This window comes from Scyliorhinus canicula, chromosome 16 (genome assembly GCF_902713615.1).
Source record: "Scyliorhinus canicula chromosome 16, sScyCan1.1, whole genome shotgun sequence".
Classification (NCBI taxonomy): Eukaryota; Metazoa; Chordata; class Chondrichthyes; order Carcharhiniformes; family Scyliorhinidae; genus Scyliorhinus; species Scyliorhinus canicula.
In genome coordinates this window covers 135,073,320-135,098,989 of record NC_052161.1, presented here as the reverse complement: position 1 = coordinate 135,098,989, position 25,670 = coordinate 135,073,320, and the positions used below count along the sequence as shown (strand labels likewise).

At 47.2% G+C, this 25,670-nt stretch overlaps 1 protein-coding gene across 5 annotated transcripts in view; it reads left to right on the top strand.

The window, feature by feature from the left end:
• samd11 (sterile alpha motif domain containing 11) overlaps positions 1 to 24,533 on the top strand; it is a 287,378-nt gene extending 262,845 nt beyond the window's left edge. For all 5 annotated transcript variants that reach the window (XM_038773648.1, XM_038773650.1, XM_038773651.1 and 2 more), the window contains 3 exons: positions 15,033 to 15,157; positions 17,082 to 17,192; positions 22,975 to 24,533. In XM_038773648.1, coding sequence (XP_038629576.1) covers positions 15,033 to 15,157; positions 17,082 to 17,192; positions 22,975 to 23,214 — 476 coding nt within the window. In that variant the 3' untranslated portion in view covers positions 23,215 to 24,533. The remainder of the gene's footprint in view (positions 1 to 15,032; positions 15,158 to 17,081; positions 17,193 to 22,974) is intronic.
• The last annotated feature ends 1,137 nt before the right edge of the window (positions 24,534 to 25,670 follow it).

Sequence of the window (25,670 nt, the reverse complement as noted above, 5' to 3'; positions counted from 1 at the left end):
GTGATATACGTTGAAGTTACGATGATGTGTGATGTGGATGGGAATTTGACTTGGCTGCAGTTATCCTTGTGACTGGCAGGTTTTGAAGGTACCGTCGATGAAGACTTGGTGAGTTGTCGCAGTGCGTCTTGTAGGTAGTACCCACTTCTGCCGCTGTGCATTGCTGGTAAAGGGGGTAGATGGAATGTACACCGGCGAGTAATGTAAACTTTTTTCCTTTAAATTGCAGCATTTACTTCCACATGACTTTGTCCCCATGACTAAAAGCTGTCAGGACCATTAGATTGCATGTTATGCTGGTACTGGAAACTCGGACACACCCCGTGCTTTAATCAGCTATCTTTCCTTAACACTCCAGAGTACTCATTGTAACTGGAGTGTTATACTAAGCATCCTGATATAGATTATCAGATATAATACAGCATATCCAGGTTAAGCATGGATCTGGAGCTGTGCGCTATTTAGTATAATTGAATGTGAGGACAAAAGGTCAGAATAAACATCTGGTGAATTATTTTTTCTGGGGAGCGGACTGTGGTGGAAGATACGAATTGTAAATGCTGCGGATGGTCCATTTTTTGGGTTGGGTGGACTGTGCTTTACTTCAATTTAGTTTCACTTCGCAATTTTATATAATCTTGTGGATATTCCAGTTACTTGGAGGTTTTCAAAGGTTCGAGCCATTCAGTCCTCTGGCGCCAATCAACATGTGATGGGGCAAGTGGCAGAAGGAACATAGAACATAGAACAGTACAGCACAGAACAGGCCCTTCGGCCCTCGATGTTGTGCTGAGCAATGATCACCCTACTCAAACCCACGCATCCACCCTATACCCAACAACCCCCCCCTTAACCTTACTTTTAGGACACTACGGGCAATTTAGCATTGCCAATCCACCTAACCCACACATCTTTGGACTGTGGGAGGAAACCGGAGCACCTGGAGGAAACCCACGCACACACGGGGAGGACGTGCAGACTCCACACAGACAGTGACCCAGCCGGGGATCGAACCTGGGACCCTGGAGCTGTGAAGCATTTATGCTAACCACCATGCTACCGAGCTGTGTCACTCCCAGGAGGTGTGCACACTATCTTTTAGCGCAAGAGGAAATGCCAGGCTCCCGGTTGTGCCATCTTTTGGATGGGTTATGAAGCTGAGGACCTGTCTCCACCCCCCCTCCCCTCCCCCTCCCCTCCCCTCCCCTCCCCCAGGTGGCCAGGGGTGTCCCCCTGCTGCTACTCAATGAACAATAGGGATTCTCCTGGTGCAATGGGGCTTTAGACAGCTCAGAACTCCAATCATTGTCTCCTGTAATCTAGCCTTAATATTCCGCTCTCTTCAGGCTAAACGAGAGCCATTAAGAACTTTGTACCACAACTCCACTTTCTTGTGCTATCCCCATATTCCTTAATTTCCATAGTACCCAAAATAGGAGCAAAGATCTGATGATCACCGTGAACCTCGGTCCAACACTTTGGGAGATGTTGTAATGGACTGCTGCACAGGGGGAAAGGGAACACTTCCATTGGGCAGAAAGTATGATTAAAGATTCCCCTAGGAGAAGGGAAAACAATCAGATTCGGAATAATTCACTTCCTGACTTCCCAATGCCAGCCATCATCTTCAAGGCACCAGTCAGGAGTGTGATGGAATACTTCCCACTTGCCTGGGTGAGTGCAGTTCCTACAATACTCAAGAAGCTCAACACCACCCAGGAAAAAGAAACCCACTTCATTGCTACCCAAACATTCACCAATGCTTGTAGCGGCCGTGTGTACCATCTACAAGATGCACTGCAAGATGCTGGAACTTACCAAGGTTCCTCAGACAACACCTTCCAAACCCATGATATGTACTTTTCTATAAGAGCAGCAGATACATGAGACTCCCACCATCTGGAGGTTACCCTCCAAGCCACACAACATAATAATAATAATAATCGTTACTTATGTGACAATAATAAAATAGGCTTTCATTAACACTGCAATGACGTCACTGTGAAAATCCCCTCGTCGCCACATTCCGGCGCCTGTTCGGGTACACGGAGGGAGAATTCAGAATGTCCAATTCACCTAACCACCACGTCTTTCAGGACTTGTGGGAGGAAACCAGAGCACCCGGAGGAAACCCACGCAGACACGGGGAGAACGTGCAGACTCTGCACAGACAATGACCCAAGCCGGGAATCGAACCCGGGACCCTGGCGCTGTGAAGCAACAGCGCTAACCACTGTGCTACCGTGCCCCCTTGGAAATGTATCACCGTTCCTCTTCTGTCACTGGGTCAAAATCCTTGAACTCCCTCCCTAACAGCACAGGGGATGTAACTACGCCACGTGGAGTGCAGCGGTTCAAGAAGGCAGCAGTCCACCACTTTCTCAAGGGCAATTAGGGATGGGCAATAGATGCTGGCCTAACCAGCGACGCCCACATCCCATAAATGAATAAAGAAAAATATTTGGCAGCAGTTACCGCTGCCCTGTAAAGTAATGAAACATTGCCTCAACGGCTCCAGCAGAAAATCCCGCCGCCCTGTGTGCTTCAACTTTAGAAATGAACACAATGGTCAAGCAGAAGTAAAGCAGAAAGTTCTGGAAATACTCTGCAGGCCTGGCAGCATCTGTAGAGAGAGAAACAGTTAAAGTTTCAAGCTCAGTGGGACTCTTCATTGGAACTCTGAAGAGAAAGAAGGTTCTGATGAAGAATCATACTGGCTTCGAAACGTTAACTCTGTTTTTTTTCCTCTCTCTCTCCACAGGTGCTCCCGGATCGTTTTTCCAGCACTTTCTGTTTTTTATTTCAGATCTCCAGCATCTGCTGTATTTTGCTTTTATCACGACAGAACTCAGTAGCCCTATCTATCATCTTGTTGCCGAGGGTACATCACTAAAATACTGAATCGCTGACCTCTTCTCAAGATGCTGTTGGTGACCACGATTGCAGAGTAGATTGGCCTGTGTTGCTTAAGCCATCAGCTGGAAAGCTGCATGTGGGATAATAGTTTTGAGCTATTCGACCTCTACACACTTCTGTTTCTTTCTTTTTCCTTTATTCTTTCCTGGGATGTGGGTGCCGTGGGCAACGCCAGCGTTTGTTGCCCATCCCTAATTGCCCCTGATCAGAATGATCTGCAAAGTTGCTTCAGAGGGCTATTGGCCTGGCTTCACACACATAGGACAGACTGGAGAAAGGATGGCAGATTTCCTTCCCTAAAGGACATTACCGAACCAGATGGTTTGTTACAACAATTAGCGCCAGTCGTCATGGTCACCATTGTTGGGCAGCACGGTGGCCAAGTGGTTAGCATAACCGCCTCACGGCGCTGAGGTCCCAGGTTCGATCCCGGCTCTGGGTCACTGTCTGTGTGGAGTTTGCACATTCTCCCCGTGTCTGCGTGGGTTTCGCCCCCACAACCCAAAAATGTGCAGAGTAGGTGGATTGGCCACGCTAAATTGCCCCTTAATTGGAAAAAATAATTGGGTAATCTAAATTTAAAAAAAAAAAAATGGTCACCATTGCTGAGTCTAGCTTTATATTGTTCCCGATTTTATCAATTGAACTCAGATTCCACCAGCTGCCGTGGTGGGATTTGAACCCGGGTCCCCAGAGCTTTAGTCTGAGCCTCTGCATCACTAGTCCAGTGACATTACCTCGACCATCTTGCCCAATTTGATTGGGGCTGGAAGCAACGGAAACGGTACCATAGCACAACTGAGGCTTCTGACATGAAGCAGAGTAGCTAACGGCAAAGTTCTTCACTCAGTCCCCATACGATGGGTGGAGCCGAGATAATCGTTGTGGTGGATAACATTGCTCTTATCCTTCTATAATGCTGCTGCACTCTCCTTTTCCCCCTCTTCTATTTAGAATAGCTAAAAGGGAATCCCAATTGGCAAACGAATGCTAGTCAATAGTACCTGCGTGTGTGTGTGTGGGGTCAGGAAGGGGGGAAGAGGGCGGATAGCTCTGTTGAGACCCTCCCACTGGCGGTTTGACCTACTACATAGCTGTTCCTGAAAACCAAGGGGAAAAAATCACTCCAAATATGTCAGCTACTATTTTTCATACTGTGAGCAAAGTTTAGAAGTTTCCACTCCCAAGCTGTTGGTACGTGGGTACTGTGCCCACTTCCAGTCACATGTGACAAACATTCAAACCTTGGACATGGATCAGAGAAGATCCATGACGTTGATCGTTGACATCACGAACCTTGACAAACCAAAGGCTCTTCAATCTTTCCTCACGAGGTCAACTTTGGAAAGAAGTGACCGTCAAACATGAGGATAAAGGAGGTACATCTGGAACATGACAAAACTACTGGGCCATGGGCCCAATTCAACCAGTAAGGGGAACACTGACGACAGGAGATTCATCTTCGCATGAAGAGTGCTCAATCTCTGGATTGGACTCCTGGGTGAATTAATGGAGACAAAAACGTTAGAGTCAAGAGGTGCACCTACCCCGTTTGAGTGGGCAACTGCAGGGTGTTTCTGCATGGATAGGCTGAGGTGGGTGTTCCTCATTCGGATCTGCCTTGTGGGTCACTCTGGGCTTGGCGTGAAAAAGCCACTGTAGTTCTAGGGAGGAGTCCACACCTTTGAAGGTTAATTTTCTAAGAACGTTGAAGCAAAATTAAATGGCTGAGGTGAGAATAAACAGTGTGATGAATGGGGCGCAAAGGGAATGCAGTAGCATGAGTCATGCAGATGCTGAAGATTTATCACTATTTCAATATGGGAGCAACAGATTGTATCCCAGAAGTCACTTGTCTTTATATTGTTTATTATCTTCCTGTGCGGTTTATGCATTTCTTAGACATCAATATCAACATTATACATTTGCAATCCATTTTTAAAAAAAGGTCAATCTGTGGGTAAAAGCTCCTGTCACTGCACAACGGCCAGTAGATAGACAGAAGCTGCATCCTGAGTTAGCTGGTGTCAGCTAGTTAGATGCTAAAGGTCTCAATGGTCTTCATGGATAGAGGGACATAGGGCAGCACTGTGGCTCAGTGGTTAGCACTGCAGTCTCACGGTGTCGAGTTCCCGGGTTCGATCACGACTCTGGGTCACTGTCCGTGTGGAGTTTGCACATTCACCCCTTGTTTGGTGGCTTTCACCCCCACAACGCAAAGGTGTGCAGGGTAGGTGGATTGGCCGCACTAAATTGCCCCTTAATTGGAAAAAATAAATTGGGTACTCTAAATTTATTTTTAAAAATGTATCGAAGGACTTAGTACAAAAGGTACAGGGGCAAAAACCTTGACGATATTTAAACACAAGAAGAGTGCATTTTAAGTTTGAGCTTTCGAGGCCTCGAGTCACTAAATCAGAGAGGACAGGGGCGATGGGTGAGTGGATCTTGGTGCAGTGGGGCAGCACGGTAGCATTGTGGATAGCACAATCGCTTCACAGCTCCAGGGTCCCAGGTTCGATTCCGGCTTGGGTCACTGTCTGCGCGGAGTCTGCACATCCTCCCCATGTGTGCGTGGGTTTCCTCCGGGTGCTCCGGTTTCCTCCCACAGTCCAAAGATGTGCAGGTTAGGTGGATTGGCCATGCTAAATTGCCCTTAGTGTCCAAAATTGCCCTTAGTGTTGGGTGGGGTTACTGGGTTATGGGGATAGGGTGGAGTTGTTGACCTTGGGTAGGGCGCTCTTTCCAAGAGCCGGTGCAGACTCGATGGGCTGAATGGCCTCCTTCTGCACTGTAAATTCTATGATTCAGTGTATGATATGGGGGCTGCAGAGTTTTGGGTGAGTCTAGAGAGTGCGGAGCGTGGATTATTGGTGAGGACAGCATTGGGTTAGTTACGTCTGAAGGTGGCAAAGGTTAGAGCATAAGGGTTTCAGCAGCCAAAGTACTGAGTAGGCGGCAGATGTTAAAGATGGAAAGTGAACTCTGGTTTGAAACGAGCTCTGGTATTGTGAACGGCCCGCTCAGTGTCCAAGGGAGTGGACAGGGAGGAGAGGGAAACAGTGACGAGTGCACGCCGTGTGTGGCGGGGCCAAACGATGGTGGCTTTGAAGGAGATTGCAGCTCATTCAGGAGCTGATGTCAGATTAGCAGCTTTGACAACACAGAGGCAGCAGAGGGATTGAAACAGACGAGGGGGAGGAGGCAGAGTGGAGTCTTGCTGTGTAACTGGGATAGCTGAATTCCTGTCTGCACTGACTCAATGTACCTCTGAAGGTAGTTACTGGAGTGAGGTGTAGTCAGCACCTGTGAAATCTCCTCCCCCTCAGATTCCCAAGGATGGGAAGGGGGCCAAATTAGTGTGTGGTTGTGGGGGGGGGGGGGGGGGGGGGGGGAATATAATGAATAAAATGTTAACTACTTGATGTGGCATTTGGTCAGTAGAAATGAATGCCAGTCACCATTGGGGTTTGAGAACGAAACTCAATCCTTGTAAATACTTTGTTAGAACTGGTAAAAGGTTCTAAACATTGTGTTATCGAGAAATGTATAACAAAAATTCAGTTTCTAGTTTGACAAGTTCTACATGCAACCATATTTCTCCTCAGTAAAAGCAATGTGACAGGTGAAAATAAGGAGTAGCAGTGTTAGCAAAATGTCAATAGTCAATCCATTCTGTTAACACAGCTCCATTCAGAAAATTAGGTTGGCTGTTTGGGGATGTAAATCAATGGGACTGCTTGTGGAATGAATGCAACATTTGAAATGCAAACTCTCTTTGGGCCGACTTTCTGCTTGGCTCGCCGCGTCTCCCAGGGCACCTTGTGGGAAGTTTCGCACTTTGCTTCGGAGTGAAAATGAAAGGTTATTTGAGTTTTCACCAATGAAATCGACCCGTATCGCGCCCCGAGTGTGTCAATTCTTTTTGATGGGCGCTTTCAGGTTTCCAGTATATTAAAGTATTGTTAACCCCTGCAGTCGCTCGCTCCGTGGGCTTTGTTGGCAAGGATGCGATGGGATTGAGCGCCGAGCCAGTGGTTGGGATTTTCCTCATGCCACGTGCCCCCCACCCCCTTCACCGCGGCGCGCTTTTGGATGGTGGAGGCAATTGGCCATTGGCCACTGGTAGGATGTTCCAGTCCCACCAAAATCAGTGGCCGTTTGTGTTGCTCTCCTGCCACGTTGCCGGGCAACCTGGGGTGGGGGAGGGTCTGTCACCTCCGGTTGGACTGGAAGATCCGGGCCAACATATCTGTTTCCATACACTTGGGACTTGGGAATTTCCTCCTTATTTCACAGTCATCGCAGATAACTAACGGCCGCACCCATAGCTGGGGCTTGACAGTGGAATCCATGTTAGAGTCACTGGACATCCATCAGGAACTGATGGCCACTGATGCCCACACATTGTCCAAGTTGTGAACACTCAACTTAAACCAGGCATTAAGCCTGTGTTGCTGATATGAGGGTGAGGGAAGGCTCGGTAGCTGGGCAGTTGAAAGTGTCATGCCACAATGCCCCCTGGCATTGAGTGTGTCGCAGGCTAGATGGACCCATCACTTCGATACACTGGTATACCACACTGCCCCCGCCCTGGCACAATGAAACACCAAGAGGGTTTCAATCCTATTTTTACCCCCGTTTTGTTTTGTTGAATCTCCTTTGACCCCCCCCCCCCCTTCCCCTTCCCTTTCCCCACCAGCCGCCATATTCAACTTTTGCTCGGAGTGGGCAATTTTTGAAATCACGAGATGGATCCCTTAAAATTGAACTTGTGAAAAGCTGCCGCCTTGTAAAGGGGGCCTATTAGCATCCTGTCAACATTTCCCTCACAGACTACACTCACGTCTGCAGAGAACAAAAGAGGCCAGAGAGCTGCAAATGTACAGGCATCTATTCTTTCGAAAAATCAATTGTCCTCTACTTTAACAGCGGGCTCGGGTAACTGCTTTCTAAATGATGCATGAATTTGTTCTGGATCTGCACGACACCACACACACAAAAATAACTCCAAACGGGTGTCCGACTTTAATTGTCCTCCACACTCGCCAGAAACAACCTACTCTGTCCCCCCCCCCCCCCCCCCCCCCCCCCCCCCCCCCCAAACACATTGGAATGCATTGAATTTGGGATTGCCAAAAATTAGTCCAATAACCTCACGGTTAAATAGCATCGTTCACTCATACCACCCCAGCCTCCCACGTTGAACCATCATGTTTTAATTTTATGGTCTGATTTATTTTTCTGAGGAGAATTTTTAAAAAAAATAACGTTTTACGGTGGGGACAACAGATTGATGGCGTGAGTGGTTCAGTTGCCCATTTGATCACCGCATCCCCCCCCCCCCCACCCCCAATTGCCATCGTTGAACAGCTGAGAGGAATAAACCCATCGACATATAGATGAGGTCTGTGAAAAAGCTGTGCACCAGTTGTTCAGCAAACAAAACAAAAACCTAATCAAGTTGGTGCTGGAAGCCCTGAATGTACAAGTGTAAATCTAGTCCCCCCCCCCCCCCCCCATGGTCGAGGCAGACAGGAGGGAGAGAATAACTGCGCCCGCTGCCTCCAGGATCCACAGCTAATTTCTTCCAGTGGGAAAGCGACGCTGCAGGCAGCAGCACCAAAGTTAGTGCGAGCGGAGCTTAATGGGAAATGTGCTAAGGTCATGGAGAAGGAATGGTGTTGCGGTCTCAGGAGGAGGATGTGATTCACTGCTTCAAGCTGGAAAACTTTTTCCACCAGCCCCGGGTCATACAGCAGGACAAGTTAGAAAATAAAAGCAATGTCAGGAGATTTACCGTAATCCGCTGTCGCCTTTATGAGGTCCTCCTCGGCCGTGGAGTAAACTGCAGAGACTGGAGCTTTTTTTTCCTGTGTGCGAGTTAACTGTTTCCTATCTGTTTTTAAAAAAAAATTAACTCGTGCGACGCGAGTGTCGCTTGGCGAGGCCGGCGTCTGTTGTTCACCCCTGATTGCCCTCGCCGCCGTTAACCTCTGCAGTCCATCTGAGAGTCGATATACCCATCGGAGGGCGGGTGATCAAGGATTCTGACCCAGCGACTTTGAAGGAACGGCAATAAGGTTCCTGGTCAGGATGATGCCTGGCTTGGAGGGCCGACCCCACATGTCTGCTGCCCTTGTCCTTCCTGGCTGTAGACGTTGAGCAGCACGGCAGCACAATGGTTGGCACTGCGGTCTCACAGCACCAGGGTCCCAGGTTCGATTCCCGGCTTGGGTCACTGTCTGTGTGGAGTCTGCACATGTCTGCGTGGGTTTCCTCCGGGTGCTCCGGTTTTCTCCCACAGTCCAAAAGGCGTGCAGGTTAGATGGATTGGCCATGATAAATTGCCCTTAGTGTCCAAGAAAAGGTTAGGAGGGGTTATTGGGTAACGGGGATAGGGTGGAAGTGAGGGCTTAAGTGGGTTGGTGCAGACCCAATGGGCCGAATGGCCTCCTTCTGCACTGTATATTCTATGTTCCATGTAAACCCCCTAACCTTCCATTTCCCCCCCCTCCCCTCCCCTCCCCTCCCCTCAGCCCTGGACGCATTGACTGGTGGGGTGTTTCCCTAATACATTGTGTCGTGTCTCCGACTCACATAGTAATTGAGAAACCACCCAATGTGTCCTTTTCTACAATCAAGCTTTGTATGTCTGCCAAAGACAGATTATACCTGGAATCAAGTGTTCTATCAAGGACATAAACGCACATTTTGCTTTCTAATTCACAGGTGTCCTGTCTGAAGGAGCGACTTGTCACTGGGAAAGGAGTTTATTTTAAAAGGCCCCTTGATAAATTAATTAACAGGCACCAGTGGGTTTAAACTGGCTTCGTCAGTCCTTCAGAGAGTTAAACTGCAGTTTGCATTTTGGTACCAAAAAATAAATAAAAAATCCTGAAGCCAAGTGGCTTTCCCTTTTTTTGAAATCAGGACACTGAATCAGTCCAAACCACAAGGAACAAACTTCTTGAAAACGCTGATAAACAGCGAGCCGGAAGGAAATACTTGGACTGCAGTGAGAATAAGGAAGTGGCTGGTTTTGAAGCCAAAGGTGACCTCGTCAGATCCCTGTGGATCGCACACGCTGGCAGCAGACAGCTAAGTAGCTTCGTATGTGTGGCGAGTTGGCCTGAAGCAATTGATTTCACTTCTACTTCCTCTGCTCACTGAACCATATTAGAGCTGCCGCAGCCGAGGCAATGTGCAGGACTTCCTGTAAAGCTTGTGCACAGAGAGAAGCTCAGACTAGTTAATAGGTTGTGAGGAGTAAGGGTCATCCTCCTATTAGTATTTGGTGGTGATATTTAGATATTGAACTTCTCCAAGAATGGAATTCACCGCTTTCAACTCCAACTTTGCTCACCCCCCCCTCCTGCCGAGGATCTTGAAGGTGCCAATTCCTACCAGAAGTATTAATTCCACAGGGCCCGGGGATATTCCCGGACCACCCTCAGTGGCCATTCTTGGTGTATGATTTGGCCAGATATTTGACTGTGAGTGGAATCGCAGCGCAGCATGATCCATTTGTACCTGACACCCATACATGCACTTCCCAGCAGGGATTCGTGAGTTCATGGTTATCAGGGGCAGGAACTCTGGATGAGGGCGGCACAGGAGCACAGTGGTTAGCACTGTTGTTTCACAACACCAGGGTCCCAGGTTCAATTCCCGCTTGGGTCACTGACTGTGCGGAGTCTGCACGTTCTCCCCATGTCTGCATGGGTTTCCTCCGGGTGCTCCGGTTTCCTCCCACAAGTGCTGGAAAGACGTGCGTGTTGGGTGAATTGGACATTCTGACTCCTCCCTCAGTGTACCCGAACAGGCACCGGAATGTGACTACTAGGAGCTTTTCACAGTAACTTCATTGCAGCGTTAATGTCAGCCCACTAGTGACACCAATGAAGATTATCATTATTATATCAGCCTCCCAGCACCACCACCCCAATGCCTGACCTGTCCCCTCTCTCTCAACAATGGCATTTGTAGTGGACATTGTTACATTTTTGGATAGTAGTAAAAGTAACTTGGGCTACACACCAGTTGCGATTGAGAGGTTGTCGCCCGGCCTGATCCCAGGCCTTGATCAGCCTCACACTATAAATTGTTTGTAAAGTGAACTCCCTCTCGGTTTCCTCCCCTCATAGCGAGGCACCGGTCTCTGTTTGCAAAGCTGAGTATTAAAGCATTGTTACCTCTGGAGTCTCCAAGGATCTTCCTTGGCCACCCTCCTGTTTCCCATCTCCACATTATCCCTTGGCAACAACATCAGGCTCCACCTGACATCCAGCTGTGCAAGATTACAAACACTTGTTGATTAGTCATACTGCCGGTCTGGGCTCGTGTATGGGATGAGCTGAAATAATCTTCAATTAAATATTGGCAAGACAGAAATCCATTGTCTTTTTGGCCGTTGCGACATACTCTATTCCTTAGCCCCTGTTTCTATCCCCCTCCCTGGCCATGAGCTCAGCTTCAGACCATAAATCCTCTACTTCCATTTCTGTCTTTGTCCCTGGCTCAGCCCATCAGCTGCCGGAACCCTTATCCATGTTTTTTTTGTTACCTCTAGGCCTGACTGTCCAATCCTTGCGTGGTCCAGTTCCTATCTCCCTTAAACTGACCCTCCTGCGTGACTATTACCCACGTTCTAGCTCGCACCAGGCCCTGCGCACCCATCAACCCGTGCTAGATTAGCTTACGGTGAATCTTGCTCTGGTTACACTTCACATTTAGAGGCTTCGTCTTTGAACCCCTTTGCCCCCATCGCTCCCCCCCACTCTCCATCCCCTCCAGCCCTACGAGAATTCTGTGTTCCTCCAGTTCTCGGCTCTTGTGCATCTCCGATTTCCTTTGCCCCCAACATTGGCAGCCACACTTGAAGGGTTTGCACGGCCTAGCTTTTTTTGAGGAAGCTAAAGCGAAATTATTATAATTTGTGATGGAGCCATTAGCGCAAGGAGCATCAGCAACAATTCATTTTAATGATGCATGTTGACCTGCCTCCCGCGCTTTGATTCTTTCATTATCTCCTTCAGGCCAGTCCCCGGTGATGATAGTGGTATCCATTTTTGTTTTAAAAGGACAAAACAAAACATGACCTCTGCATAAAATCGGCTAAGTGGATGATGGGCTTTTTGTGTTATCCACTCCTGAATGTATGTCGGCTGGTTTTGTTGGCCAAGTGCGGGGGGGGGGGGGGGGGGGGGCTGTGAACAAAGGGGCCTCTTAGCTGGAGAGTAGTGTAGTTTACAGGTGTGCCAAGTCTCTCGATGGGGGTCAGTTCTGCTGCCCATCAAATGGCGGTCCTGAGAAATATATTCCAGTTTGAAGCTGACCTAAAAAGCGACCGAAGATTGGGCGAAAAAAATAGGGAAGGGGTTTTCCTGACCTGCCCATCCCTATTATCTGACGTACAGGGGAAAGGTATGTTGATATGGCAAGAAAAATGGAGTGCCCATTTCTTGTCAGCTGATCAATGAGGTTGGTGTTGGAGAAGGAACGTGATTTTGATTGGACCCGGTATTCCATAACACTTGGGAGCAGAGGGAGGCCATTTGGCCCATCAAGTCTGCTCCGTCATTTGGTGAGATCATGACTAGAAGCAGTAACCCTGGGTGCTGATCATTGTACTGTGACTGCTGCCTCTGTGGGCGTTCATTAGCCATATCACCGCGCTTGACTGTGATGCCCTGCTTGGTCAAACAGCTAGGCAACTTTCAATACCTTTGCCTGCAGACAAATAGCACGGTACTAGAGGGTAGCTGGCCACGTGGAACCACAACTTAGCAAGTATCTTGTATCTGTGGAAAAAAAAGAGTGGAGGCGGTGACATAGTGGTATTGTCACTGGACTAATAAGCCAGAGACACAGAGTAATGCTCTGGGGACCCAGGTTCAAATCCCGCCATGGCAGATGATGAAATTTGAATTCAATAAAAGTCTGGAATTAAAAGTCTAACGATGACCATGAAACCCTAGTCGAATGTCGTAAAAACCCATCTGGTTCACTAATGTCCTTCAGGGAAGGAAATCTGCCGTCCTTACCTGGTCTGGCCTACATGTGACTCTAGACCCACAGGGCAATTAGGGATGGGCAATAAATGCTGGCACAGCTGGCGATGCCCACGACCCAAGAACGAATTGAAAAAAAAAAGTTGGATTGAGAATCGTTCTTTGATCTATCTCAGTGAGGGCGGGCTGGACTGCTGGGAGAGGGGGTTATGGGGATTGACAGAAAGGGCAGGGGCTGGCTGGGGGGGAGGGAATTCCCCTTCCCAATGTCGGGCCCGTCGCTCAGGGACTGAGTGCCTTCAAATGAGGGCAACCCACCTCTCACCAGGGGTCTGCAAGAGAACATTTATATTGTTTGCAGCAAATGGATCCGGTGTATGTCACTTGTAGCAAGCGTAAACTGGTCACATTGCAAACTCAATTGATTGTCAGTGTGGCTATTAGCGCACTTGGGATTGTTCAGCAAGTGCTGCCCAATTGCAGAATCACATCTAAAACATTTTATTTTGGGGTTTTTTAAGCATGGTCTGTACCCCACGTGTAACAAATGACCAAAGGAATATACTGCTTGGATTAAGCAGCCAACCTCTGGGACATCTGGCCTGTATGTTTAAGCCTTGCACCTTTTTTGAATTGGCTGCATTTGCTGCTACCTTAACTGCAGGCTGCACACTTGCTGCATGTGTAGTCGCAGTGCCTGTGGCGTCACTACCAGTGCGTTGCAGATGGCTGCCTGCATCAGAGAACAATGTTTTGGATGCCTGTTGATCACTGCCCCACTCCCAACCCCTCACCGCCCTACTCGCTGATCCTGTTAATCCTCTCGCTGTCCCACTCCCAACCTGTGCCGTTGCTCCCTCAAATACTGACCCTCATGTTGTGCCCCCCCCCCCCCCCCCCCCCCCCCCCCCCCCCCCGAGTGAAATGATGAGCTCAGTGGCGAATGAGGTGGGCACAAAATGATGATATCAGCAGCACCAACCTCCTGTTCCAGTGCAGTATGGTTGCCCAATGTTGATGTCAGCCGTACAGACTTTCTGTTCCAGTGTGGTGACAGGAGATACAGAGTTACCTGGGATCTGGGGAGCGTAATTACCCCATTGTTTTCTCCATGGCAACATTCGGCCAATCAGAGTTGACTTGCCAACGAATTGGTGCCCTCTTTGGCACTCTTGTGTTTGTTCTGATAAGTTCAGGATGAAAAGCTTCGACAACATGCCTTTCTTTTCATCAATACTGAAGTTCTGTACTATCAAGTGACTTTATTCTACAGCTCGATAATATTGTATGCTGAGCTATTCAAAAAGTGAAAGGGATTGTGATCCTAACTTGGCTATTAATGTATGATGAGTCAATACCGTACAGGAGAAGGCCATTTCACCCATTCAGTCCATTCTGGTTCTCTGTAGAGAAATCCCGTCAGTCCTATTCCCCCACTATCCTTGTAGCCCTGCAAGTGCCTAACAATTTCCTCTCAAAATCGTTGTCTCGGCTTCTACCACTCTCGTCGGCAAGTACCTCCTTTCTGGATGGATGGGCTGAATGGCCTCCTTTCATCCCTAACCACCCAAGTCATTACCCCTCACTGCATAAAAACATTCTTCCCATATTCCCTCACGCCCCCAGTTCTTGTACCGTCAGCTAATGGGAACAGCTTTTCTTTGTTTAAACCTGTTATAATCATATACCTCTTGTCAAATTTACCCTCAAATTTCCTTCACCTCAAGGAGAACAGCCCTCGCACCTCTGCTGCTTACTCTTGTAGCTAAATTTCCTCATCCCTGGAACCATTGTGGTAAATCTGCTCTGCACCCTCTCGAGGACCCTCACGTCCTGCCTGAAGTGTGGTGACCAGAACTCGTTTAAAGCTCTTGCAGGTTCTGTTGTTGCAGAATAATTAGTCCTCTGAAGCAATGAGTACTCAAGGTGCACTGGTCGAATGTTTAGCTTCCCTCGAGTGATTGAATGGAATCAGCTCAAGGACTGACCTTGGCTGCCGTGACGATGTGAGGATATTTGAAGCTCAGTATTTTGGACGAATGTAAAACCTAACACACATTGCTAGCAGCACTGTTAGTGACAATCTACATTCTCCGCAAACAGGCAGCTTTGGAAGCCTATTCCTGGACGGAGAGGATGGTGCGACGGTGGAGGACATTAGCAAATGGACGGTTGACGATGTCTGTAACTTCATTAACGGTCTCTCTGGCTGTGCGGAGTATACCCAGGTAAGAGGGGTAGTTTCATTGTAGCGCTTGGATACATCGGAGTGTCTGGCTGGGCCGTTTCAAAGGGCAGTTAAGAGTCAACCTCATCGCTCTGGGTCTGGAGTCACATGTAGGCCAGACCGGGTAAGGGCGGCAGATTTCCTTCCCTAAAGTTCATCAATGAACCAGATGGATTTTTACGACAATGGCTTCAATGGGCATCACTAGACTTTTAACTCCAGCTATTTTGTTGAATTTAAATTCCATCAGCTGCCGTGGTGGGATTCGAACCTGGGTCCACGTGGCATTACCTAGGGTCCCTGGATTGCTACAATACCACCGCCTCCCCAGACCTTCTCTATAATGTCCAATGTTGCAATTCAGCCTCAAGACACACAAGATAATTCGCCAATGAGCCTTTTGTTACCCACTAGGGCAGGTGTCCTGACTAACAGGGCTGCACGGTGGCACAGTGGTTAGCACTGCGGCCTCACAGCTCCAGGGTCCCAGATTCAATTCCGGCCACGGGTGACTTGTCTGTTCCAGGGATGGAGTGGAGGCGTAGGCTTATTAGTATGCTCTTTTGAAGGGCTGGTGCAGACTCGATGGGCCGAATGGCCTCGTTCTGCTCTGTAAACTCTATGATTCTATCACATCCCTCACTTAACCCGACACCACTATTTTATTGCTGTGCTCAAATTGGCTGTTGTATCACAACAGGGACTACACCTCAAAAATATTTAATTATTTGATAAGGGCATTAGGGCATCGTTTATCGTGGGCATGTGATTCTAAGAAGCCGGAATCGAATCCGGGTCGCTGCCGCTGCGAAGCAATGGTGCTAACCACTGTGCGACCATGCAGCCCTGCCGAAGAACCATTTTGCCCCCTTCCACTCATTAACCCGCTAGCCTCTGCCCATCCAGCCATGTCCATCCTCCTCCTACTGAGGCAAACATCCCAGGGAAGCTCACGCAGTGGGAGCTGTTGGCTTTAATGGCTGCAGCTGATAGTAGACCATCCTATCAAAGCATGGCTCAGAGCACATTAATTGATGAGCGGTGATCCCCCACCCCCTCCCCCACCACCCCCGAACACCCCCAAATGCATTTATTGTCCATCCCTATTTGTCCTCGACAAGGTGGCGGTGACAGCTGAATGGCTCTCTGGCCCATTCCAGAGGGCAGCTAAGAGTCGGCCACGTTGGTGTGGGATTGGAGTTCCATATTGGACAATGCATGGTAAGAACGGTGCATCCCCTTCCCTGTAGGGCGATGGCGATCCAGTTAGTATTTCCGACAATTCCACAGCTCCAAGGTCACTTCCCGATACCAGCTTTACATCCAATTTGATTTCATTAATTCTGTTTCAAGCTGAATGCAAAATTACAAACTGTCAATGGGAGGGATTTGAACTCATCCAGTATAGTCCTGGCCTCTGGCTAATTGAGTCCAGTACTCATACAGATTACCCGCTGAAATGAAATTTATTGTAAACCCACCCCTGCCCTGAAGGTGGGATAGAGAAACCTGAACATTTAAACTATCAAGACAGTGACATGGGTAGAATCATTGATTTGATGAAACTTTGACATCAACAATTAGCCAAAATCCCATGATTTTGAGAATTCAAGTGTTAATTGAATAATACAATTATAATCATAAAAATAATAATGCCATTAGCAAGAAACAGCTCCTACCTGAAGTTGGGACTTTATCAATGTACAAGTGTGCTTAGAAAGCTTTGTCTAATTGAGTTTCTATACAACAAGTGGCCACTTATGGTTCACATAGGCCTTTTGACCATTTTCACCATGTTGTTAAGTAGCTGCGGTATTGCACTTTCCTGATTCAGTAGCTGCTGTGCCAACAGTTTGAGGACTGGAGCCTTTATCTGTGCATGTCCTCTGTGAGCAGACAATGACTATTATCTGTTCAATGTGCAGGTTTTCAGGGAGCAGGCTATTGATGGAGAGACATTGCCCCTGTTAACGGAGGAGCACTTACTGAACACCATGGGCCTCAAGCTGGGACCAGCACTAAAAATACGAGCACAGGTAAGATTTCGCCTGGATTGGTCCAGCTAGCTGAGCACATGATGTGCAGCCCACATTCTATTAGCTCACATGATGTAATGAACATGACATGCAACCAATTAAAACAGAGTCGCTTGTTTCTTTAAAAAGGGTAGGGCTGGGTGCCCTGGCCTGTCCCAGCCTCGAGAGTTCACCGGCCCCAGTATGGCACAGACACTGATCTAAGATAGGATTACTTTGGATGTATAGCATAGAAACTGTACCTTTGGCCATTCGGCCAAACATGCCATGCTGGGTTTTCTGTTCCACTTGAAATGAAATGAAATGAAAATCGCTTATTGTCACGAGTAGGCTTCAATGAGGTTACTGTGAAAAGCCCCTAGTCGCCACATTCCGGCGCATGTTCGGGGAGGCTGGTACGGGAATTGAACCTCCTCTCATTATTTCCCACCTAAATCCACCTTCACAACCCTCCATTCTCTCCTCTCTCAAATGCCCGCTGGACTTCCCTCTAAATGCATCTATACTCACTTTAACTACTTCCTGTGGTAGCGGGTTTGATATTCTTACTACCTTCAGGGAGCCAATCTTGTGTTCCTCCTATTGGTTTGTGTAGTCATACAACACTTCACATTGAGTGCCACAACTAGTCCCTCCCACCATCCTCCGATTACAAGACGGTTAGGAAGGAAAGGAGACCATTCAGCCCGTCCAATTCAAAAAGATGTACAGTTCTGTTATCACCGGATGCAATCCTTAAATGATTCCGTTGTATTTACTTCCGTGGGCCATCCCAGATGTCTATTCCATGTGTGAGAACTCCTTGCATGGAAAACATCATCATGCTGTCTGTCCAAAGCTTGTCTGTTGCCAGTTTGATCCAATGTCAACTCACGTTGGGAAAGAAAAAAATCATTTTGTTCTATTATCTGTTATGGACGCACACAACTGACATTAAGCAAAGGTCTTGCGGAGCAATGGGAGAGCCCCTACTCTGGACCAGACGTTCTCCAACGCCACGACTTGTTGGCCACAGGAGGAGTGTTCACTGCGGTTCAACGGGCTGATAATCAGCTCAGGAATCTTTCCACCACTTGTCCCCACACATTCCTCCCCCTCCATTTCTCCCCCATCCCATTCCTGTGTGAAGATACACTTTTAAAAAAAACAACCAACACTGCACATGGTAATTATGACACAAGAACTGAACCACGCCCACTTGGTTTATTTTCTGCAATGGGGTAGATGCACAACACAGTTAGAAATGTTATTGAGTGGGGCAGCGCGGTGGCGCAGTGAGTAGCACTGCTGCCTCACGGGACTGAGGTCCCAGGTTCGATCCCGGCTCTGGGTCACTGTCCGTTTGGAGTTTGCACATTCTCCCCGTGTTTGCGTGGGTTTCGCCCCCACAACCCAAAGATATGCAGGGTAGGTGGATTGAACACGCTAAATTGCCCCTTAATTGGAGAAACTGAATTGTGTACTCTAAATTTATTTTAAAAAAAAGAAATGTTATTGAGTTGACTTTTATTAGGACATTTACTGTTTGACAATTCGAAATTAACTCAACTTATTCAGACTAAAATTGCGTAAATTGAGGTGCGGATTCAACCTTCTTGTTGGATTGTATGACCTTTCGGGAGTGCTGGGTGTGAGGATCTTAAGTGAGGATTTTACACCTGTGCAATTGGTACAACTACTTGAACACCTTGAACTATTATTGCTTAATGGCCCTTCATCAGTCACTACATTGACACAGATCCTTCTCTCCCATTTTTGTTACCATTAAAACATTCAGGTTAATTCTTATGTCAACATTCACCCGGGAGTTGCGGTGACTGATAGAATTGTCTCACAGTATTTTGCTGAACCAGCGATAACAACAGAGCAAACATTCTTATTAGATGGTAACCCTATAAGGAAATTATACACTAGCATTTTTAAATACCTTCAAAACTCCGACAGTAAAGGCATTCAAGGCACCTCCGTCCAATACAATAATCAAGGTGTAATCTCCTGGAATGCAAGGCTTTATTGCTTTTTATATTTAAGTAATCAATCAAAGAATAGACTGTTGCTCGTTAACACGGTTAGAGCATTTTATTAAATTTTATCACTGACAATATTTCATGAAATAATTTCAGTTTTCCCATGACATTTCCGACAGTGAGTTACACTCTTTTTCAATCCAACTCTGAATTAAAGACTCCACTCTCTGGTAGATGCAAGCATCATTTTTGAAATGTGTTTGGCCAATGTCCAATTTCAAAAGGCCATCTCCCCACAGCGCATAACATGTAAGAGGTAGTGGGATCGTTACCCACATTCTCCACTTTGATTTTTGGGGCAGCACGGTAGCACAGTGGTTAGCACAGTTGCATCACAGCTCCAGGGTTTGATTCCCGGCTTGGGTCACTGTCTGTGCGGATCCGGTCTGAATGTTCCCCCCCCGTGTCTACGTGGGTTTCCTCCAGGTGCTCCGGTTTCCTCCCACAGTCCAAAGTTGTGCAGGTTAGTTGGACTGGCCGTGATAAATTGCTTCTTAATTGGAAAAAAATAATTTGTTACTCTGAATTTATTTTTTTTTTAAAAGAAAGGGTGGGGTGAGGAGGGGCTTGAGAGGGCCAAAGAAACATTGCGGAAGGGGTGTAGACATCGGGGCAGTCATTCAAAATTGAACCCCGATCTGTGAGAGACCGGCAGTTCCGGCAAGCTCAGCTCTCCAGTGCAGGAAATCTCCAAGTGTGGCCTTGACGGGGAAAACTCCCCGAGGCTAAAATAAAACGGCCAAGTGCCGTTAAATAGTGGTGCCCACCTTGGCACAGCAGCCGCCGAGAAACATCTTGCCAAACGCACCTGAAACCGACTTGGAAATTTTTCGGGTGAATCACACCCATCTGGGCTGGATTCTCCGCCATCGGGATGCTCTTGATTTTCCGGCAGCCCGGGGGTTTCCCGACGGGGCTGCCCCACGATGGGAAACCCCATTGAACAGCCAGCGAAATGGAGCATCCCGCCGGCATGCTGAACCAGAAATCTGGCCTGGCTGGACGGAGAATCCAGCCCAAGATATAGGAGGAGGCGGAGGTTATTCGATCCTGTGAACCCGCTCCTCTGATCAATAAGCCATGATGTGGAGATGCCTGTTGGACTTTAACCTGGTGTTGTAAGACTTCTTACTCTGATCAATAAGGACACGGCTGATCTAATTGTGGCCTTAATTCCACATTCATTCCTCTCCCCCCCCCCCCCCCCCTCCCCCACCAGCCCATAATCTTTAACTCCCTTTGTAGAGAAATATTCCGACTCAGCCTTGAAGATATTCAATGACCCTACCCCCACTGCTCTCTGAGGAAGAGAATTCCAAATGTTTAATGACTCTCGGACAGCAGAATTCCTTCCCAACTCTGTCCTTGAGAGACCCCTTGTTTTGAGACTAGTTCTAGATTCTCCCATGAGAAGAAACATCGTCAGGCTCCCTCAGTGCCTTTGAGATCCCAATAAGATCACCTTTCATTGTTCTGGATACAAGCCCAACCTGCTCAACCTTTCCTCATCAGACAAACCCTTCATTCCAGAAATCAGCCCAGTGAACGCTCTCGAAACTGCCTCCAATTCAGTGTCCCACGCCAAATCTGTACACAGTACTCGAGTTCTTACCAACGTCCTGAAGACTACTTTTGTACACCATGTCCCTTCCAATAAAGGAAGGAAATTCAAAGACCTATGCTTTCTATTTGGGAGGAAGGTTTCTCTGGTCATTGTGGGATATTATATTTCTGTTCTTTCGGAATACTTTTCTGATACAGGGCAGCACGGTAGCACAGTGGCTAGTACAATTGCTTCACAGCTCCAGGGTCCCAGGTTCGATTCCCAGCTTGGGTCACTGTCTGTGTGGAGTCTCCCTGGGTTTCCTCCGGGTGCTCCGGTTTCTTCCCACAGTCTAAAGATGTGCAGGTTAGGTGGATTGACCATGATAAATTGCCCTTAGCATCCAAAATTGCCCTTAGTGTTGAGTGGGGTTACTGGGTTAGGGATAGGGTGGAGGTAGAGTACTCTTTCCAAGAGCCGGTGCAGACTCGATGGGCCGAATGGCCTCCTGCTGCACTGTAAATTCTGTGAAATCTATGATTTTGCTTGAATAAGGAAATGTTCATTCTGCTAAGATATAAATAATAACCAGAGAAGGTTTTTCACCCTGCCTGAGCTCCGGCTTTGAGAGTGTTACCGAGCTATCGGACCATGGGAGAAGCACAAGTCAAACCAAAGAAACCAGAGCAGGGTAGGCCATACAGCCTTCCCACACTGTTCCCCTGTACAATACCATCATGCTGATCTTCTACCCCAACTACTATCCTGAGAGCAATCCTGTGTGCGTACATGTCTGTACTTTCCAGCAGTACCTGAACCAGGTGGCAAAGGGGAACTGCAACACGTGACATTTGTTATGGGCCAGGGTTTAGAGAACCCCAAAGTGTGTCATGGAGTTCACCTGACCCACAACGTTTACTAGATTGTGGTATGGGGAGCACACAGCCCACTCTACAGGTGTGGTACAGCAGAAATGGAAAAGTATTTTTAAAGCAAAACAATGTTTATTCTATGAACTCAAGTTGACCTTTTCAAAACATACAGTGAACACCTTGGCAAGCATCAATTCAAATACAACCCCCAAAGAATACAACACTAAGTAATCCTTAATAACTTCCCAAACAACATCCAGAAGACAAAAGAAACACCTTTTAACAGAAGGACATTAGATTTACATTCACTACTGAGAACAGTTATAATTCTGAATTCACCAAATTATCAAAAGATAGTCTTTTCATGGCAGAGAGATCAACAGTACACCTGCTCTGTCTGGCTTCAGCTCCAACACTGAAAATGAAACTAAAACACACCCTGCAGCCTGCGCAAAAACAAAAGTAAAAAGCTGTCAGACACCCCAGCTCCACCCACTCTCTGACATCACTGCAGTAGTAAACACCCATTTCTTAAAGGTACTCTCACTACAGATATTTACATACACACCCATTTATAAACACCCATTTCTTAAAGGTACTCTCACATGACACCGGGTTGATGCGGATAGGATGTTCCTCCTGGCTGGTGAGTCTAACCAGGGGACATAGTCTGAGAGTAAGGGGCAGGCCATTTAAGATGAGGAGGAATTGCTTCTCTCAGAGGGTGGTGAACCTTTGCGATGGCCTGTGAAAGCTCAATCATCAGCATGTTCATGACCGAAATTGATTGATTTCTGGAGACGAATGACATCCAGGGTTATCCACATGATCAGCCAATTGAATGTGGAGAAGGCTCGATGGGCCGAATGGCCTACCCCCGCCCCTGTATTCTCCTTCCCACTCCCAATCCAAAGACAATGAGCCAATTTTAAGACCTCGAAGGCAGATAAAGGGAGCTGGGATGGAGATTAGGGGCTAGGATGGAGATTAGGGGCTGGTTTAGCACAGTGGGCTAAACAGCTGGTTTGTAATGCAGAACAAGGCCAGCTACGCGGGTTCAATTCCCGTACCGGCCTCCCCGAACAGGCGCCGGAATGTGGCGACTAGGGGCTTTTCACAGTAACTTCATTTGAAGCCTACTTGTGACAATAAGCGATTATTATTATTATTAGATCAGCCGCAATCTAGTGAATGGAACAAACTCAAGGGGCTGAATGGCGATCTCCCGCTCTTATGAGTTTGAAATGCGAGATTCTTTAGTCACGGTCGTTTTGAATTAGAGAGTAATAATGGCTGGGAAACCGAAACTGCGCATTTTTCACTTTGGATTTCTGTTACAGGTTGCCAAGAGAATTGGCCGAGTGTTGTACATGGCCAGTTTCCCACTGGCACTACCGCTTCCGCCTGCCGCACTGAGGCCACCCGAGAGAGACCTACCTCCCACCGAGAACCGCCCCTCCTCCACCGGCAGTGTTGCCTCGCCGTACGGTAGCATCCAAATCAGCCGCATCTCGCCGAAACAAGAAAATGGCAACGCTTTGACGATGGGTATTGGTGACCTAGCCAAACCACAGTCTTGAACGAGACATTTCGCTCGAGAGAGAGAGAGAGTAAAGTTGCTGTTATTTGAAACCAAAGTATTTATAGGAACGCCAACTTCATTAGTTGACTGCATTTCCTTATTAAAAAAAAACTCACACACTCCGGCTTTCAAAATACGTTTCAACAAATGACCCATTCCTTTTCTTTATCTTCAAGACTTCAGTTTATCCTCGAAAGCAATTGAATAGCAGCTGAAAACAGAACCTAAAAGTTGACGGAAGACATAAAATACAAAGAGGCAGGATGTTGGTGGGACGTTGGCGAGGTTGGCACAACTTGCCAACAAAAAAAAAAACACGGCCCAGTTTCTGCTTCAAGCTGAAAGAAATTTGAGCCCAAACTCCCCTTTCCTGCTGCAAGGAACTGAGGCAAAAAGAGGAGAGAGAGAGAGAAAAAAACAGTACTGTGCACTTGTACCAAAAAGGTTTCTATCACAGACCTGGAATAAACATTTAATGTAAAAATACAGATTTCATAAGCACTCGTTTTGACAAGGAACTCATATGTTATGCTAGTGTCTATGCATTATCCAGTGCTAAACCAAAGATGATGGCTTGTTGGTCTGTGTTTACAATACATTTCTAAATGGTACAACAATATTTTTTTTCCCCTATAAGGACACAGTTTGAAAGTGCCTCACTGTAGAGGTTTGATCACTACTCTCGTGCACTCGCTCACGCACACACACACACACACACACACACACACAAGCCTGACAGAACCACGGGTGCACAGGTACCGGATTTGAGAAGGCGGTTTTAAAACGACCAGTTCAAGAAAATAGCTATTCAATACATGGACAGAAAGTTGTACGGGCAAAGCTAGTTACGAAGACTTTTTGGTACTTATTTTGGGTTTTTTTGTTGTTGTGTAGTTGCACGTTTTTGAATATTTTGGGGTGGGTGGGAAGAGGGGGAAAAGAAATGTAAAACTGCTAGGGAAACGCTCTCATCCTTTTCATTGCTATCCGAACCTTAATTGCTGCTTTTAAGCAATCAACATAATGAATATTTACGTTATTTATGGAAATTCTGTTGGTAGGTCAGATATGTTTAGCACTATATATATGGTAATATTCAGCCCTAAAAGGGTGGCATAAGGATAATGAAAAAAAAAATAAAACAATTGTTGTTCCTTTAGCTGGTTTTGGCCACACTGCGTCAAACTATCATTTAATGTTTTGCAACTGTAAACATTGAGGATATGGTGATTTGTAAAATAATTTTAGCCTATTTGTTAATTTGCTTTTCTTCTTGTCTTTCACTTTTAGTGAAATAAAACCCACCAAAAAAAACAACAGTGCGACTTAGCGTTTCGTTGCGTGGTTTCATTGGAATATGGAACTACACCAGCTCTGTTCTTTTTTTTAATAAAAAAGCTTTAGTTGGTTTCAGTGTTTCACTCCCGCGATGTGCCTCCTTTCCCTGCGCGAAGTCCTTCAGGAACACGCAAACTCTTGCCAGCCAACTCAAAATAGGACTCCACCGAATGTCCGACTCGCGCCTCCTGCAATTGCCCGCGGTGTGAAAGATTATTCCTGGCGTTTCATCGATCACGGACAGGCTTCCTCTATCACCTCCAGGCTGCAGTGCAGTGATATGAGAAACACTGATGAATTGGGAGCATGTTCCCTGCAATCTCCTCCCGAGTGCCCACTGAAGTCAGAGGCTGGATAACAAATGCTGTCTTCCACCGTCAAACCAACTTTATCAAATTAACGTGATGGCCCCCTGATCTCCACTGAGACCTGAACCCTTAGCACTAATGCTGGTGCTAACAATCACTTTCACTTCGGTTTGATTGATTTTAGGATAAACTGAGCAGTCCGTTGCCTTTGAAGTGATATTTTGCTTCACAGAACTATAGGGATGCTCAAACTGGTAGCAAGAGACTCATGTGAAGTGATCAGGGACATCTCACGAACATATGGAGCTTGAAATTCATGTCCCTGCCTACCCCGTAGCAGCAGAACGCAGACAGCGTCCTGAATTCCAGGACATGGTGGAGGGTAGGCCAGCTGCCCCTACGAGTGCACGTCGGCAGGCAGAACCAGCAAGGCCCAAAATACCTTGTTCCTCTTGCGGTTTACCAAGCTGAGTATCGTTCCACCGAGGCCCTGGGAAGGAGTAATGGACAGAGTTCCCAGATAGGCCTTGACATGGGGGTAGAGGGTTGATGGTGGATCGTCCCTGCCACCTGAAATTGGGACTGCAGCGAGGGAGCGTTGTTGTCAGCTGGGAAAAACCCACAAAGCTGATAGTTAACCAGTGGAGTCAAATTGCAGCAAGCAAAGCCTCCTCATCCCCAATATCGCACAATTAAAACGACCAAACGTCACGCGAACTAGTTTACATAATGTCAAATTAAAAATAGCCAACAACAAAGGGAAAAAAAAACCGACATTCACCTTTTGTCAAGGTGCAAACTTCAACAG